At 46.3% G+C, this 17,020-nt stretch overlaps 1 protein-coding gene across 2 annotated transcripts in view; it reads left to right on the plus strand.

The window, feature by feature from the left end:
* ARL13B (ADP ribosylation factor like GTPase 13B) overlaps positions 1–17,020 on the plus strand; it is a 1,170,737-nt gene that overhangs the window by 805,662 nt on the left and 348,055 nt on the right. For both annotated transcript variants that reach the window (XM_044072157.1, XM_044072156.1), the window contains exon 7: positions 4,284–4,395. In XM_044072157.1, coding sequence (XP_043928092.1) covers positions 4,284–4,395 — 112 coding nt within the window. The remainder of the gene's footprint in view (positions 1–4,283; positions 4,396–17,020) is intronic.

The following is a 17,020-nucleotide window of genomic DNA, read 5'->3' on the forward strand; positions in this document are numbered from 1 at the left end:
CCAGCTGCTGCCCATCTGACTTTGCCCACTAGAAGTGTTATACGCCAGCTGCTGCCTATCTGTTTTTGCCTGTTGCAGATGTATGTATGTGCCAACTGCTGTCCATCTGCCCTTGCTGGTTGTATGTGTTATGTGCCAAATGCTGCCCATCTGCCATTGCCCTCTGTAAGTGGTGTGTGCCATCTGCTGCCTGTCTACCCTTGCCCATTGCAGGTGTAATGTATGTGCCAGCTGCTGCCAGTTAAGCTGTAGTGGAAGTCTTCATTTGTGTGTACCAGCAGTAGCAAAAAGTTTGTAATACAGTTTCTGGTGATTTATTTAGTAGTGCTGCTGTCAGTTATGATTCCAGTTTGCAAGTGTATTTGGACACAAAACAACAAAAACGGTTATGCATTCCAGCATCAGGAAGAGGATGTGAGGTGCTTGTGATGAAACATGTTCCCAGGCAAGAAGGAAACTGATGTTCGGATGCCTTTGCTGTCAGCCTTCAGAGGTGGGCAAGGTGCAAAATTCAAACTGTCAGCCTGCTGATCTGTTATTTAAATGTGGGCACCTCAGCTAGTTTGTGACTGTGAGCCTTGATATGGATGAGTTGCCAGATGATGTGTATATTTTGGATGGTTTCTCCTTTTAAAAAGGGTTGGGTACCTGAATTGTTTGCTTAATGTATAGCCGCATGTGACATGCACCAACTACATGAAGAACCTACTTGTGTATCATGCGTCTATGTTTAGCAATCGAATGGCATGTTCACCGAATGGCGATTCATCTCGCACACAACAGCAAATGTGCCATTCATCAAAAGGTCATATGATTTTAAAAAATATCCTGTATAGTTAGCCAACATAAAGAAAACCACATGAAGAATTTGCTTATCGGTAAAATAGGGATAAGAAAATCTGCCCTTTCCCCACTGTAGTGCGATCTTGGAGTTGGTCTATTTAATTAGCAGGGGGTGTGTGGGATGTGGAGTGCGCAGGGTCTGGTAATTCTCCTCATGTGGGGGCTGCACCCCCACACCTCCGCTAATTATATATACCAACTCTGAGATCGCAGTACAGTGGGGAAAGGGCAGATTTCCTTATCCCTACATTACGGATAAGTATGTACTTTGTACCGATTTCTTTATGTTTGCCAACTATGATCGTTTGAGGATATTATTTATGATCATATGGCCTTTCACTGAAATCACTTTTGCTGATACATGTGCATGGTAAACATGCTATTTGATTGCTAAACATAGACCTGTGTACCATATGTTTGCTTATATATCATTACTGATACTGAGAATGTTTTCTTATATATTGGGTGCGTATTTAGTTATATATTAGTGCATAGCTTGCATGAGAATACTGCATAGCTTGACAGACAAGACAAGACCTCCTTTTACTGGTAGTTTTGTATGTTGTGCAGTATATCTAATGACAGTGTGTGCTCACTCCTTTTGTTTATACTAAACCAGTGTTTCACTGCCTTTTCTGGATTACTGCCCCTGTACAGATTCCATTGTTTCTTTGCTTTTTCTGAATGACTGCACCTATACAGATTCTAATGGCCAGTGGCCATCAGTACTCCATTTGGCCATCCTTTTCAAAGTAAAAGTGCTTCTAGCTCAAGTACATTACAGTTGTGATGTAGGGACTTTTTCAGATGCCAAAGTAAAGGGAGCAGGCTCTGGTGAGTAGAGAGAGAAGATCCTGACAATAGCACAGGTAACAAGCAGCCTGGGTGCTAGGTGGAGATGCCAAAGTGCAGGGTGCAGGCTCTGGTGAGCAGAGAGAGAAGATCCTGACACAGCACGGGTAACACACAGCCTGGGTGCTAGATGGAGCAGTCAGAGGAGGTTGAGAGTGAGTAGCTGATGCTTGCTCATCCCCAGGTAGGGAAGTACCTAGTCTGTTGCACTTCTGACACACCTGTGCTGTATGTTTCATATGGGCTGGGAATATGACTCTACCAAGCTCTACAAGGTGTGGCATGTGTGTTTAGACAGACTTGCACATCCATTGCCAGGGGACGGGGTTAGGCAATAATAATAAAAAAACCCTCATGACTTCCTGGAATATGGCTGAACTGTGGTCAACTCTTTCGTTATGGAACAAATGAAGCTCAGTCATTGGGATGGGACAGTTAGTTTGCAAGCATGGAGGAAATACCACTACCAACAGCAATCTTCAAGTCAAGTCAAAGAAAACTTTGTTGTCATTCAGAACTACACAGCAATGTAGCTGAATGAAATTACAATGCTTCATTCTCAATGCTGGAAAGAGTTGCACATATAGATAGAGAAAAATTAATAAAATATCACAGTAGAAATTTAATAAGTAGCAATTTGAAAGTAAAGTAGGAAAGCAGTGACCCACACCTATCCAAGAGCAGGAGACAAGGAAGATAAGAAACAATACGAAGATAATATTGTCAAAGTAAAATTGAAACAATAGCAGCATATCTATGATTAGACTGAATTATTGCACAGTTTGTATATTGCACTTTACAGTCCTTCAGTCTGTAGGTTTGCCACCTTAGTATTGCACTTAGTTATTGCACCTCCATAAAATAAGCTCCTTGATAGGCTAGTTATGTAACATACATCATGGTTCGTTTTCCCAAAGTGTTCAACAGTCCTAATGGAGAGCGGAAGGAAACTTGTTTATTAGTCTGGTGGTCTTACAATCCAGTCTTCTGAATCTCCTGCCAGAGGATAGGTGAGTGTACAGACCATTGGCAGGATGTGTTGGATCGCTGGAAATCTTTTTGACCCTGTCTATGCACTGGCGTTTATGTAGATCTTCCAGAGGAGTAAGGGAGGTGCCAGTGATTCTTTCTGCTGACCTTACAACTCTCTCAAGAGCTTTCTAATCCTGATTATTACAGCTCCCATACCAGACTGCAATGCTGTTTGTCAGGACACTTTCAATGGTGCCCCTATAAAAAGTCTGAAGTATGGAGCTTGGTAATTTTGCCTTCCTAAGTTTCCTTAGAAAGTGCAAGCATTACTGAGCTTTGACTGTGTTGGATACATGGACTGGCCAGGATAAGTTTTTCATGAGATGAAAACCCAAGAACTTCGTACTCTTGACCCTTTCCACTGTCATCCCTTTCATCACTAGAGGTTTGTGTGGTACTTGAGATCTTCTGAAATCAACAATCAACTCCTTTGTCTTGCTGACATTCAGTGCTAGATTATTGCTGTCACACCAGACCAGTACTTGATCAGTCTTGTTCCTGTAGGCCTCCTCCTCTCCATCTTTGACCAGGCCTGTAACAGTGGTGTCATCCACAAATTTGATTATCCTATTCGTCTCATGTGTGGCCATGCAGTCATGTGTCAGCGGAGTGAAAAGGAGAGGGCTTAAGACACACCCCTGTGGTACTCCTGTGTACAGGATGATGCTTCGGAGCTGTTGTCTCCCACACAAACCTTTTGAGGCCTTTCAGTAAGGAAGCTCAGAATCCAATAGCATAAATGAGAGTCTCTGCCCAGTTGAAGTAGCTTCGATATCAGATTCTGAGAGATGATAGTGTTGAAGGCAGAACTGAAATCGATGAATAGCAGTCTTGCATAGCAGTTTTTGCTTTCTAAGTGGGTCAGTGTTTCATGGAGAGCTAGTGAGATGGCATCCCCTGTACTGCAGTTTGTCCTGTATGCGAATTGCAGTGCATCCAGTAACACGGGTAAGATTGAGGCTATATGATCTTTGACCAGCCTCTCCAGGCAAAGTAACTTATAGAGCCTGCAGACCTTATACATTCTGGACTTAAGCGCTAACTAAAATGTTAAAAGATATGACACTAGAAACATTTAGCAGGCATTTCATTTGTATGACTGCAATATCATGCTCCAGTTATAGAAAGTAATGACCTGGTAAATGTCCCTAGGCACACACTGTAGTTTCTAAGGTGTCAAATGCCTTCCAAAATGGCCAGAATGCTTTAAAAAGAACTGCAACACCCTTAATGAGACAAACTGCCCTAGGCAAACTTTTCTGCAGAATGCTTTAATTTGCCAAAGTAGTTTGACTGCATTTTTAAGAATCCAGATAAGTATGTATGATTGTAATTTAGTGATATGACTTAAGAATTTGATTATTATGTGCCTACTATTCACTGTTTATGGGGCATTATTTGTATTTCTTGTTTATTTAGTTGATATTTTTGATTAACTTCACAACATTAATAGAGTGAATTCCTATATAAAGCTGAATTTAAAAAAAATGCTGTTGGCTTGTGCATTCTGTGCATGAAATTTTCAAACTTGAATGTTCATTCTTGCTTTTAATCAGAGAGCAAAAGGAAAGAGAGGAAGCTGAGCGAGAAGGCAGACCCTTTACAGAGGAGGAGTCTGAGCCAGTTGTGGTGAATCCATTTCAGCCTATATCCGCTGTTATTACTGAGGTAGGAATATGCTGCTTAATGACATGAGCATTTTAAATGTTCTGTTTCTGGGCTGTAAACTTTACAAAGTTATTTCGTAAATGGGGTAAAAGTTTTATTGTGTAAAATGTAGTTTTGCTTGTTTTAACCAGACTACTTTTAAATCCTCTTTCTAGTTGCAGTTTAGGCAGCACCAACTATGCTGTTTCTTACCTCTGATTTTAGTTGTGTGTGTAGAGTACATGTTATATACACACACTGATTTTTAGTCCAAGGTGTCTCTTGTCATAGGTGATGCATTTTTCTGTATTTTGTCTCAGTGTTCCTTGTATTGCTTCCCTTTTACTTTTCATAAGTGTTTTTCATATACCATATTTCAGACTTTTAAAAAGGTTCATTTAACTTGTATGCACCATATGTTTCTTGCAGCAAGTTCAGTCTTCGCTAGTAATCCACATACACACACCCCAAAGACACCATCATGTAAGTGGGTTTAACACAGACAAATGACTAGTGCCGAAGCCATGGCCTAAAATTCAATGCTAAAAAATGCATTATAATGCCGTTTGGATGACTGTCAACCCAAGTTAATTACTCCATCGATAAAACCCATAAGAGTCAACTCAGTACTAAAAGATCTGGGGACATATGTAGACAGCAATCTGAATTTAACCAGCACTTATCTAAGACAGTAAGAAGGTCATACTAAGTCGCCCAACTTACAGGTAAGAGTATGGCAGCCAGATTTAAGGAAGTTAAAGTACCACTCTTCTTCTTTCGGCTTTTCCCAGTTAGGGGTCGCCACAGCAGATCACCTGTCCGCTCATGATTGCCAGTGGGGTTTTATGGTGTCGAGTTGCCAGCCCGGTGCCCAACCTTCCACAGAAGGCACACACGTGCATGCACTCACATCTAGGGCCAATTTAGAGTGTCCAATCCACCTACAGCATGTCTTTGGAATGTGGGAAGAAACCGGAGCATCCGGAGGAAACCAACACTACCACAGGGAGGACATGCAGACTCCACACAGAAGGCGCCCCAGCCGAGGATCAAACCGGAGAACCTCTTGCTTTGAGGTGGCAACGCTAACCGCTGCACCACCGTGGCCACCCTAAGTTAAATTACCACTCTACTTGGCCCATATCAGACCTATCTTTGAATACACTGCCTCATTCGGTATATCCTAACTAGACACTTGCAACAGTTGGAACACCCACAAAGGTTTCTCGGCAGGAGAATGCAGGGTGTGAATAACCTGTCCTACACTGATCTGCTAAAGGCTCTGTCTCTGTATTCAGTATTCTACAGACTTCTTAGAGGGGATCTTTGTCTAGCATACAGGGCTTCCTGAGACATAGTCCTGATGGATGTGTTGCACATGCACAAAACAAACAGCACCAGAAACACTAGATCCAGGGATCTGAACTTTACTTGTGACATAAACAGAATGTGCTGGAGAGGCAAATATGTGTACTAGAGGAGCCCTGCAGTATGGAATATGCTCCACAGCCATGTAAAACAGAGTTTATCCTTGACCCTCTTTAAACAAAACCTTGACAATTGGATGGGAAATTGTAAACATATCCCCAGTCTGGCCTTGTATGTCCTTTGTGGACAGATGCCGTCAATGAAAAAGTATTATCTTAATTAATAGCCCCATATAAATTCATTAGTTACCTCCCTACTAACATGTCCCCCCTGTATAGATGCACATGATACTCTGGACTCAAATGGGTTTAGGGTGTGCAGCCAGGCTTTTAAGGGCTTTAGTGGTCATTAGTGACTGTAACACCGAACAAATGAATTAACTTAATCTCTGTTTTTCTTTCCAAGAGTGCAGAACCATGTTTTTTGTTTTGGTAATGCATGTTTTATGATGAAATTTTTGTGAATCCAAACTGCTGTTTCAGGAAGTTAACGTAACTGTAAGATGACTGGGGTTTGTGTTTGTTTGTGACAAGAGAATGGATCTGAAGTAGTTTACTTCATTTGGTCTTCAACCTGAGGGAATACAGATCCGTATCGGATCCGAGCCGGCAACTTTACTAGCATCTGCTCCCAAGCTCCTCCCCTTACCCATTATACACCTCCACTACCTTTCCACCCCCAGATCTCATTTGCCGTGAATAGCTTATGCATCGTGAGCTCTAGAGCTCCAGGTTTTCAAGTGGGTAAAGACTTCAAAATATCTTTTTTTTTTTCTTTAAAAATCTTTAAATAGTGATAGAGTAGGTTCCCCTATCTCCTCTCCTCGCTTGGTGCATCGAGTTTATAGTTTTTAAGGTAGTTAGCTTAATTAGAGTAGTTGTGTGGATTTTTTACCCCCCCCCCCCCAGTGTGTTCTGTGTGTGTGTTCTCAGAAAGAAAGAAATAACATTTTCGTTTAGTTTTTCTTTCTTCTGACAGTATGGCTGACAAGCCTATTTTCAAAAGATGCACTGAGTTTGGCCATAAGTTATCCCCTGTGGATGGCCACACTCTGTGTGTTGTGTGTTTGGGTGTGGCCCATCTGAGTGGTAGACTGCACTATATGCGCTGGGTTCAACCCTCCCGCCATTAAAGATAGGAAGGCCAAGTTCGCCCTAAAAGACCTTCTTCCCCCTTCTGAGACTGTTGCCTCATCTTCGGCTTCAGTCACAGTGGCTGCTGTGGCCACCTCTCCTCCTTCTCTTCCCCTGGCTTCTCCTCCTCCCCTGGCTTCTCCTCCCTCCCAGGCTGGGACTCGACTTCCTGTGCAGAAGTCTGTGGAAATGGAGCGGAAATGGGGCAGAGAGAAGGAGAGAGAGAGTCAAAGGCGAGGAAGAAGCATAAGAGGTCTCCGGACCTCCCTTCACCAGTAATACTTTACAGATCCGTGACTCCCCTCTGCTCCGATCTCCGAGGATCTCTCCGGAGCCGGAGGACACACGCTCAGCTTCTAGGGCCTCGGTGCCCCGACCCGCAAGGTCGGGGTCCATGGCCTCATCGAGGTCCACCTGGCCTTTGTCTGAGGTCAATATGTATAAAATGATGAAGGTGGTTCATCGGTACTCGGATCCAGATGGGGGTCTTGCCAGCCCCCCCTCCCTCGGGAAGGGGGAGCTCACTTCTTTTTTTCCAGCCAATATCTCCTTCTCCAATCCGTCCATCGGGTTTCGAGGATGGCTTTGGTCAGGGGGTCGGCGCCGACTGTACCTGCTTCCTAGATGCAGACAACTGCCTGGAGCGTGTCTGATCTGACCAGCTTGGATCCGAGCCACTCTCGGAGCCGGAGCTTGGGTGCCAGATCTGAGGGAGTGGAACTTTTTTCATCGGATCCACCTTTGTCGGGCCAAGTTCCCTCCCTCAGAGCTCCATCCACTTCGGGCCCGGCTCCGATTCTCTTGTCGGACCTGGGGAGATAGGCCTCCTTATTGGTTTCTCAGGAGGTTCGCTGTCCTTCGACATTTGACGTGGTAGAAAGGATTCTCTCCGCTGGATCGAGACCCCTGACTGCCCCCTCGGACTTCATTCAAACCCCCTCGGCTCTTTCTACAGTCCTCATCATTTTACCAGAGGGACAGCCCCTGCTCGAGGAGCCCCAGAAGGTTCTCCCTTAGGAATAATGGCTTGCGAGTTCCCCCCGGAGAGCCCCACTGGAGAGGTAACTGGAGAGGTGTCTCGCAAGCATATGTGCAAGAGGAGGCACTTGGACTCCCCTGAGTCCCTCACCAAGGATACGGACTTGGATGATGGAGAAGCTTCCCCTAGGTCACCTCCTGAGGATGTCTCCTTTAGAGACATCATGGAAATCCTGTGCCAATGGGGAGGTTGGTCTGTCCCCCAAACCTTCTTCTGACCAGTCCGTGTTCCTGGAGGCTTTCGGCACGGGCCCATCTACTTCATGGGTTGTCTCCTCACGTGGATCCTTTGGTGGATCTGTTCACCTCGCAGGCATGGAAGGAGCCGGACACCATGGAACCAATTCCAAAATGACCCAACAAAATTTTAAGTCCCACCACTGACAGGCCAACATGGAACAAGGGCTCCCCCATAGACACCATGGTGGTAGCAGCAGCCACAAATAAGGAACTTGCCCAGGAGAGTTCCTCGATTCATCCTCCTGACTGAGATTCGCGGATGATATACCACCTAGTGAAGCGGGTTTATGCTTCAGCTACCTTTTCGATTAGGGTGCTGAACTACCTGGTCCATGTCACCTGACTCCAACACGACCTGGTAAAGGAGCTGGAGGATTCTCCCCCTAAGTCCATGTCGCAGGAGGACAGGGCCTTGTTCTCCGTGAGGATGGCCATTTTGAAAGCATGCTCCAACACGTCCATGCAACTCCTTTCACATGCAATGGAAGGAGCGGCTAGAGCGGCTGGGTCCAGCGTGTCCATGAGGTGCAACGCCTGGCTCAGATTATGTCAATTTTCGGAACCTTTCAAGACGTCCTTTGTCAATGCCCCTTATGACAGCTCTACTCCGTTTGGTGAGACCATCAAAGAGACATTAGTCCAGATTGAGAAGGACGGGAAAACGCAGTCTGCCGATGGGGATCCGCTTTTGAACGCGCAAAAGTCCTTTTCCCAGAACCAGAGAGGGCAAAAGAATATGTGGTTCTGGAAGTCACAGTATTCCCAGGACACTCAGGGCTCTTCTTCTCCCAGAGGCAGAGGGGGACAGAATGGACACTGACCCAGAGGCAGAGGGGGTCTGAGGAATTTTGGGTCTTGAGAACCTTTCTTGGACAGACCCGAGCAGCAACCCTGAGGGGGGGTGGACCAACTGCTCTACTCTGGAGGCAGTTGGGGGACAATTGTCCTTGCACCTAGTGGTATGGGAGTCCATAACATCAGACCATTGGGTGCTTCAGATCATATCCAGAGGATACTCTATCTCCTTTGTGGATCCCCTCAAATCTCCCAGACGTACCACCCACACAAAGGGAGGCAGCAGCACAGGAAATTTTCAAGCTGCTAGAAAAATGAGCCATCTAAACTGTCCCCCCAGATCAGTCCGGATTGGGCTTCTACTCCAGGTTCTTTTTGGTGCCAAAGAAAACAGGGGACTTAGGGCCCATTTTGGACCTTTCTACCCTGAACCTGTCAGTTACCAAAGAGAAGTTCCGGATGGTCACACTACAGTCCGTCATGCCATACCTGCAAGAGGGCGACTGGATGTGCTCGTTAGACCTCCAGGATGATTACTATCACATAAAGATGCTCAGAAGCTCCAGGACTTTCCTCCTCTTCTGGCTAGGAGTCAGTCATTACCAGTTTCGAGCCCTACCCTTTGGTCTCACCACAGCCCCCAGGGTGTTTACCAAAGTGATGGCAGTGGTAGCAGCTCATCTGAGGCTTCAGGGGATTCAGGTCAATCTGTACTTGGACTGCTCCCACCAGGCGTCTAACCAGGGGATTACTTCCTGATTCTTGCCCTGTGTTTGGGGATCACAATCCACGCATCCAAATCACTCCCTAGATCCTGTACTATAGACTACTTTGGTGCCAGGATAGATACTCTACAGTGCAAAATCTTCCTGACCTTGTGGAGAGTACAAAACCTGAGGATGCATGTCTCCCTGATTTACCACTCTCATCTCCCAATGGCGGAATCGGTGTTGAGGGCCTTAGGCTCGATGGTGGCGACCATAACTCTTCTCCCATGTGCCCAATTACTCATGAGAATTCTACAGTGGACTCTAGCTGTACAATGGTCCCTGTTGGAACTGCCATTGGCATATCCAGTTCAACTCAGTCGAGTCTGCCGGTCGTGCCTCATATGGTAGATGTGTTCTCTGGACATTTTGGACGGACGACCCTTTGTTCCAGCCTTGGCCCAAGCCACAGTAACCATGGACGCCTCCCAACTCGGGTGGGGGGCATTGTTCTGGCAGGACAGTCCAAGGCCTATGGTCCCCTGTAGAGACCAGCTTGCACATAAATGTCCTAGAGATGTGGGCGGTCCTTCTAGCGTTGCAGGCTCTTCATGCCTTTCTTCCTCTGGGAACGATTGCATTTCAGTCAGACAACATGTCAGTGGTCTGGTATATCAACAAGCAGGGAAGGACCAGATCTTACTCCCTTTGTTGCGAGGCCATGAGAGTATGGAAATGGGCGGTCTCCACCAGTCGCTTTCTCATCGCAAAGCACATTTTGGGATGGTCCAACATCCTAGCAGACATGCTAAGTCGGACTATTCTGATGCCTTACGAGTGGTCTCTGAATCTTTCAGTAGCAGAACAGATCTTCCGCGAGTGGGGTCAACCTTGCTGCGATCTCTTTGCATCTCCTTCCAAAGCAAAGTGCAGCGAGTTTTTTGCTCTGAACCCCCTGCTGGGGGAGTCCCCCAGAGATGCTCTAGTTCATGCTTGGCCTCCTGGTCTTTTGTATGCTTACCCGCCAGTACCTCTTATTCTGAGGTTTTACAGAAAGCTCGTCGACTGGGGAGCAAAGTGATCCTCATTGCCCCATTTTGGCCTCGCCAGGTCTGGTTTCCCTTCCTTTGGTCTCACCTTCTGGCTCCGCCTTGGATCCTGGATCCCATTCAGGATCTGATTTCACACCCTTTGGGGGTGTCTCATCCAAATCTGGACAGTTTGAAGCTCACAGCTTGGCTGCTTCAGTTCCCGTGATTGCTAGGACTCCTGGACTATCCTCTTCAGTTAGATCTATTTTGGTGGCTGCTCATAAGTCTTCGACCAAGAAGGTTTATTGCAGCAAGTGGAAACATTTTTCCTTTTAGGCCTGGAGTTTAGACCCCTTCATGGCTCCTATTTCCGGCATTCTTGATTTTCTAGCTGATATTTTTCAACACGGAGGTAGTTATACTGTCAAGGTTCATTTGGCTGCCATCTCTCATTTTCATGTGAGCGAGAATTCTGCCTCTCTAGCTTCCTCCAGACCATGTAAAGCCTTTATTAAAGGCACCTTTTTGTTACACCCCTCGGTCAAAGATCCTGTTCCCCCATGGGTCCTTACTATGGTTCTTCAAGATTTGGTCGCTCTGCCTTTCGAGCCTGCTGCAACAGCAGATCTGAAATATTTATCTTGGAAAACAGCTTTTCTGGTCACTATTCCCTCTGCCAAAAGGGTGTCAGAAGTACAGGCCTTGTCCATCCAAGTTCCTTACATGATTTTTCACAAAGATAGGGTTTCCCTTTGAACCAGTCCATCCTTTCTTCCTAATGTGGCGTCATCAGTCAATATCAATCAGACCATCAATTTGCCTGTGTTTTTTCCTAATTTTTCTAACAAGATGGAATACAAACTCCACCTGTTGGATGTTCATAGACAGTTACGATTCTATTTACACAGGACAAAACATTTCCGTAAATCTGATCAATTGTTAGGTTTCCCCTTACAGAAGGATACAATCTCCAAGGTCTCTATTGCTAGATGGATTTCTTCATGCATCCTTCAGGTCTATAAGGACAGAGGCATGTCTCTTCCAGGTCGGGTAAAAGGTCATTCCACTAGGTCCATGGCTATGTCTGCGGCTTTTTGGTCTGGAGTTTCTTTGGATATTTGTTCTGCAGCTACTTGGTCCTTATCTCATACATTTATTTCTCATTAGAAATTGGATTTGACTTCCAGAAGGAGAGCATCCTTTGGTTCTGTGGTGCTCTGGAATATCCTTCCATGAGGGCCTCCCAGGAGTTTAGTAGCTGGGGACTCTAGTAGCTGGGGACTCTGTCCGACAGTTTGAAGACGAAATGAAGTAAACTACTTCATATAAAGAAGTTATGTTCTACTTCATTTGTCTTCAACTGTCCCTCCCTCTTTCCCCCGGACTTTGGCATATGAACAGTATTTTTTCAGGTTGGGTTATCAGTATAAGGTTCAGCAAACTCGACCTGGGGGTTGGAAGGTAGTGGAGGTGTATTATGGGTAAGGGGAGGAGCTTGGAGCTCAGGGCAGATGCTAGTAAAGTTGCCAGCTCGGATCCGATGTGGATCCGTATTCCCCCAGGTTGAAGACAAATGAAGTAGAAGTACTTAGATGGAACGTTATGGTGAGTACATAACTTCTTTTTATTACATAAGGAAACATTCTGTTCAGAACACTAGTAGTCATAAGCTTAAGAGTCAGTAAGGCCTTAATAAAATAGTTTTAACAATGTAACAAAGCTCCTTTCATTACTGCTACTCTTCTTAGGTATCTGTCCGAACCTTAGACTGACATGCCAGCACATTTATTTTCCTTTTCATTCTCTTTGCAAAGTCATATCTTCTTTTTATCAAAACATCTGTTTCATAGAGACTGATTGTTTAGACAGGCTAACTAATGCTTGAAGTTCATCATATTGATCACTGCGGCAGTCGCCTTAGATGTTCATCATATTGATCTGCTTCAGTAACCTTAGATGTCCTTCTGTTCATCTGTTGCAGTATTCATAACATGAGAGAGTTCCCTGCCGTAAGTTACCCAACATCAGCCAGTGTACAAAATAATTCACTGCTGTAGGGTGTGTGGTATGTCGCACATAGCCTGCGAATGGATATTGGCCATGAAAGATATGTATGCATACACTGTCCGTAGAACTTCTCTGCCGCCAGATCCAAATGCTATATTCCAGTGTATAAGTGCAATGGAGGGATCCTTGGGGCTCAAAGCCAAGTCGACTTTAAAGCAGAAGGCCAAAAAAAAGCAAAGTCTTGAGCATTCTGCTGTGCCTCTGGATACCAACATCTCTGTCGAGGCAGAGGACAGCCCGGAGACACACCCGGTTCACAGCCCAGATCTGCAGGCTGAGCCTGACATTCAGGCCATCCGCAGAGGCCGAGCAGGCATCTGTGCCGGATGTCCGAGGGGAACCATAGATATTAAGTTGTCTATCTCGCCTTCATTCTTGCTGGTTGGGATCATAGCTGATCCTCGGCTCCGACTCGGCCATCTTCTATAGCTCGAGAGCTGTTTACTGGCTCAAGGTTATCCCTTATCCCAAGATGCCTAGCAATAGCTACCCAGATCTCATTTGCCCCTTCAGCTGTGAGGTGTCGTTTTTCTGGCTCAGGCTTGTATAACTTTCTTACCATTAGAAATAGTCCTTTTTTTCTGGTTTATTGTTAATTTTTAGTCTTGTTTTTCTGTGTTAGCTAGTGTTTTATTGTAGCTTTCCTCCCCTTCCTTGTAGAACTCGTTTAACTTGGAGAGTTCTCCCCCTCCTCCTTATCCTCTTCTTGTCACGTTAGCCATTTAGGTTAGAGGCTTTCCTTCTACCTTTCGTTCTTAGGCTAGCTGTTTAAGTTAGAGGCTTTCCTATAAAAAAAAAACCTTAGTGTTAGTCTGCTAGTGTTGTGTTTTTGTGTAGACAGTATTTGCTAGATAGTTTTTGTTGTGGTATTTCTAGTGCTCTTTTGTCAGAATGTCAAAAGAATCCAAAGTTTCTGGATTCAAGAAGTATGACTCATGCTGTCAGAAAATGTTTCTGACAGATGGGCACACTTCTTGCGTCTGTTGTTTAGGCGCCGTGCACCTGCAGGACTCTTGTTCTATCTGCCATGCATTTAGCCCAAGAGTTTTGCAGGAATGTAAAAATAAGCTTATTCTTAGGGGTCTTTTAAAGCCCCAGGATTCACCAGCCAAGACTCAGCGTGTAAAATCCCCTAAATCTTCCAAGCCATTGGCTCCAAGTTCAGAGCCATCCTTGGTTTAGATTACGCCTTCTACTTCGGTTCCGGTCGGTACCGATAAGGTTATCTCTCCGTCGGCTCCGTCAGAATCGTCGGAGTCACAAGAGGCAAAGGTCCCCTTCCTTGGAATCAATTCATTCAGCTCCTCTGACTCCCCTGCTTCAGAGCGAGCACAGTCACAGATCTTCTCACTCCTCTCGGTCCTCCAGGCTGTCGGATCACGATGTGGAGAGAGTGGTCAGTAGGTTGCTGAAATCGCAGGCACATGCCAAGATGTTGTCCAGCCATCCTCAACAGGTGTCGGCTCCGTCAACTTCTATCGATGTTCCTCCTCTGACTCCATTGAGTTCGGAGCCGGAGTTCGTTGGGTTTCGAGTAGTGGAACCGTCGGGTCCGATAATGCTATCACCTTCGGTTCCATCGTCGACTCTGATTCTTTCGATGGTGCCATCTGTCGAGGGATCTGGGCGCCGGGGCTCCCTCGTCACCTCCGAGGGGGCGAGTGGCATCAGACCCTTGTCTGACCCCATTCTCCCTCTCTGAGCTTTGGCGCAGGTGAGCTTGGATCCTACATCGGCCCCGGAGCTGTCTCCCTTGGTGCGGAGAAAGATTCCGATTTCTTCAGAACTGGAGCTTTCTCTGCATCATGGCAGGGACACCTTCAATGTCATGAGGAGTGTGCTGGCCACTGAGTCAACTCCACTATTGGCCCCACCGGCTCCGTCCCCTGTAGTGCCTGTGCCAACCTCTGCTCCTCCTCCAGACCCCAAGCGTAGGGAATCGGCGCTCCAGGACACCCCAGTGGGCGTTTCCTCTTCTTTCAAGGCCTCCCCTGATCATTCAGAGGAGCCCCCTCGTAAGAAGAAGTGCAAGAGGAAGCACATTGACTTCCCTGACTTCTGATACAGACTTAGATGTTTCGGAAGGGTTCCCGAGATACCCCTCTGAAGATGTTTCTTTCTTGGACATCCTAAAAATGCTTAAGCAGAGGGGGAACTGGAATCCCCTAGCCCCTACCAAGGATAAGTCTGTATTTCTGGATGCATTCAGTTCCCGACTTTCCACCTCCTGGGTTTCTCCACCTTTCGATCCACTTATTGCAGTGGTGGCTCGAAAGGTTTGGTCAGCTCCAGATACAGTGGAACCAACTCCGAGGAGACCTAGCAAGTTCGTTTCAGCACCCCATGATAAGCAGTTCCTTACCAAAGGTTTCCCTTTTGATGCCATGGTGGTAGCAGCAGCCACCAAAAAAGAGTTAGCGGAGACCTCTTCATCTGTCTATCCTCCTAACAAGGAGTCTAGGACTATGGACAGATATGGGAAGCGAATGTTTGCTTCATCGACCTTCTCTATGAGGTCACTGAACCACTTATGCCATTTTACCCGGCTTCAGAGGGATCTCCTTAAAGAGCTAGGAGATACCCTACAAAATCCATTAGCTGAGGGGAGCCGCAGGTACGGGTGTAGCCCTTAGGAGGCATGCATGGATGCGGCTGTGCAATTTTGCGGAACCCTTTCGAGCGTCATTCACCAACACCCCCTTTGATGGTTCCTTTCTTTTTGGACCACAGATGAAAGACACTTTGACTAGGTGTGAGCAAGAAGGCAAGACTCTCTCTGCCGTGGGAGTCCAGTTTTTCACTCCTTCTAGACCATATCCCAGAGGTCAGAAGAGTGGAAAAATGTGGTTCCTAAAATCCCAAGGAGCCTTGCCTGACACACGCGATTTTTCCTCCAGGGGCAGAGGGGGAAACAGTAACAGATGCCGCCCTCGTGGCAGAGGGGGTCCGCAGAACCAGGGCAACAGAGAATCCTTTTCAGCATCCCTGAAGGGTTGCCCGGCTGTTCACCTCTGGAGGCAGTCGGGGGAAGACTTTCAGTGTACCCAGAAGCTTGGCAAAATTTAATGCAAGACAAATGGGTACTGTCCATTATATCCGGAGGTTACAAAATTCCCTTCTGTCAACCCCCCTTGCAGTCAAGGAAATCCCTTCCAGATGTTCCACCCAATCTGAAGGACCAAGCAGTCATAGAAGTTTCAAAACTGCTAGAAAAAAAAAAAAGAGTCATCCAGGAAGTCCTGGCAGACCAGCACAGATCCGGAACTTACTCAAGATTCTTTTTGGTACCAAAAAAGACGGGACTGGAGACCAATTCTGGATCTCAGCAGGCTAAACGGGTCTGTACAAAGAACAAAGTTTCGGATGGTCACGTTACAGTCCATTCTACCCTTTCTGGGTCAGGACAATTGGATGTGCTCGATAGATCTTCAGGATGCGTACTACCATATCAAGATGGACAGGCGCTCCAGGAGATTTCTTCGCTTCCGGCTGGGAGCCAGTCATTACCAGTTCAGAGCTCTGCCCTTTGGTCTCACCACAGTCCCCAGGGTGTTCACCAAATGTATGGCAGTGGTCACGGCTCACCTGAGACATTAAGGATTCCAGGTGTTTCCATACCTAGACGACTGGCTGCTCACTGCTACTACCAGGCATCAACTTCTACAGGCCAGGAACTACACAATCACAATCTGCTCCCAGCTAGGCATTACAATAAATTTCGAAAAATCTGCCTTGTTGCTCTGTCAATCTATCACCTACTTAGGAGCAGACTTAAACAGAAGGAACATGTTCGCAAGGCTACCGTCAGCAAGTACAAATTCTTATGCAGAGCAAAAGAATCCAAGTCAAGTTCGTCCTTCAAACTGTGGGTTCCATGGCAGCAGCCATTCTTTTAATCCCATTGGCCCACTTTCACATGAGGATCCTTCAGTGGCTTCTGTTCACACAGTGGTCTTTCCAACAGCTGCCCATGTCTCACATGATTATGATTACGGAAGCATGCAAAAGGCACCTTTCCTGGTGGATGGTCTCCCCACTAGTGACTCAGGGCAGATCCTTCATTCAGGCCCCTCCGGTAGCCACAGTGACCACAGATGCCTCCCTGATAGGGTGGGGGGGAGGCATTATCAGGGCAGGACAGTCCAAGGCACTTGGCAGCCTCACGAGTACCATCTGCATATAAACGTCCTAGAAATGAGAGCCATGC

The sequence above is a fragment of the Protopterus annectens genome, chromosome 5.part0, assembly GCF_019279795.1.
Source record: "Protopterus annectens isolate FY-2018-M chromosome 5.part0, PAN1.0, whole genome shotgun sequence".
NCBI lineage: Eukaryota > Metazoa > Chordata > Ceratodontiformes > Protopteridae > Protopterus > Protopterus annectens.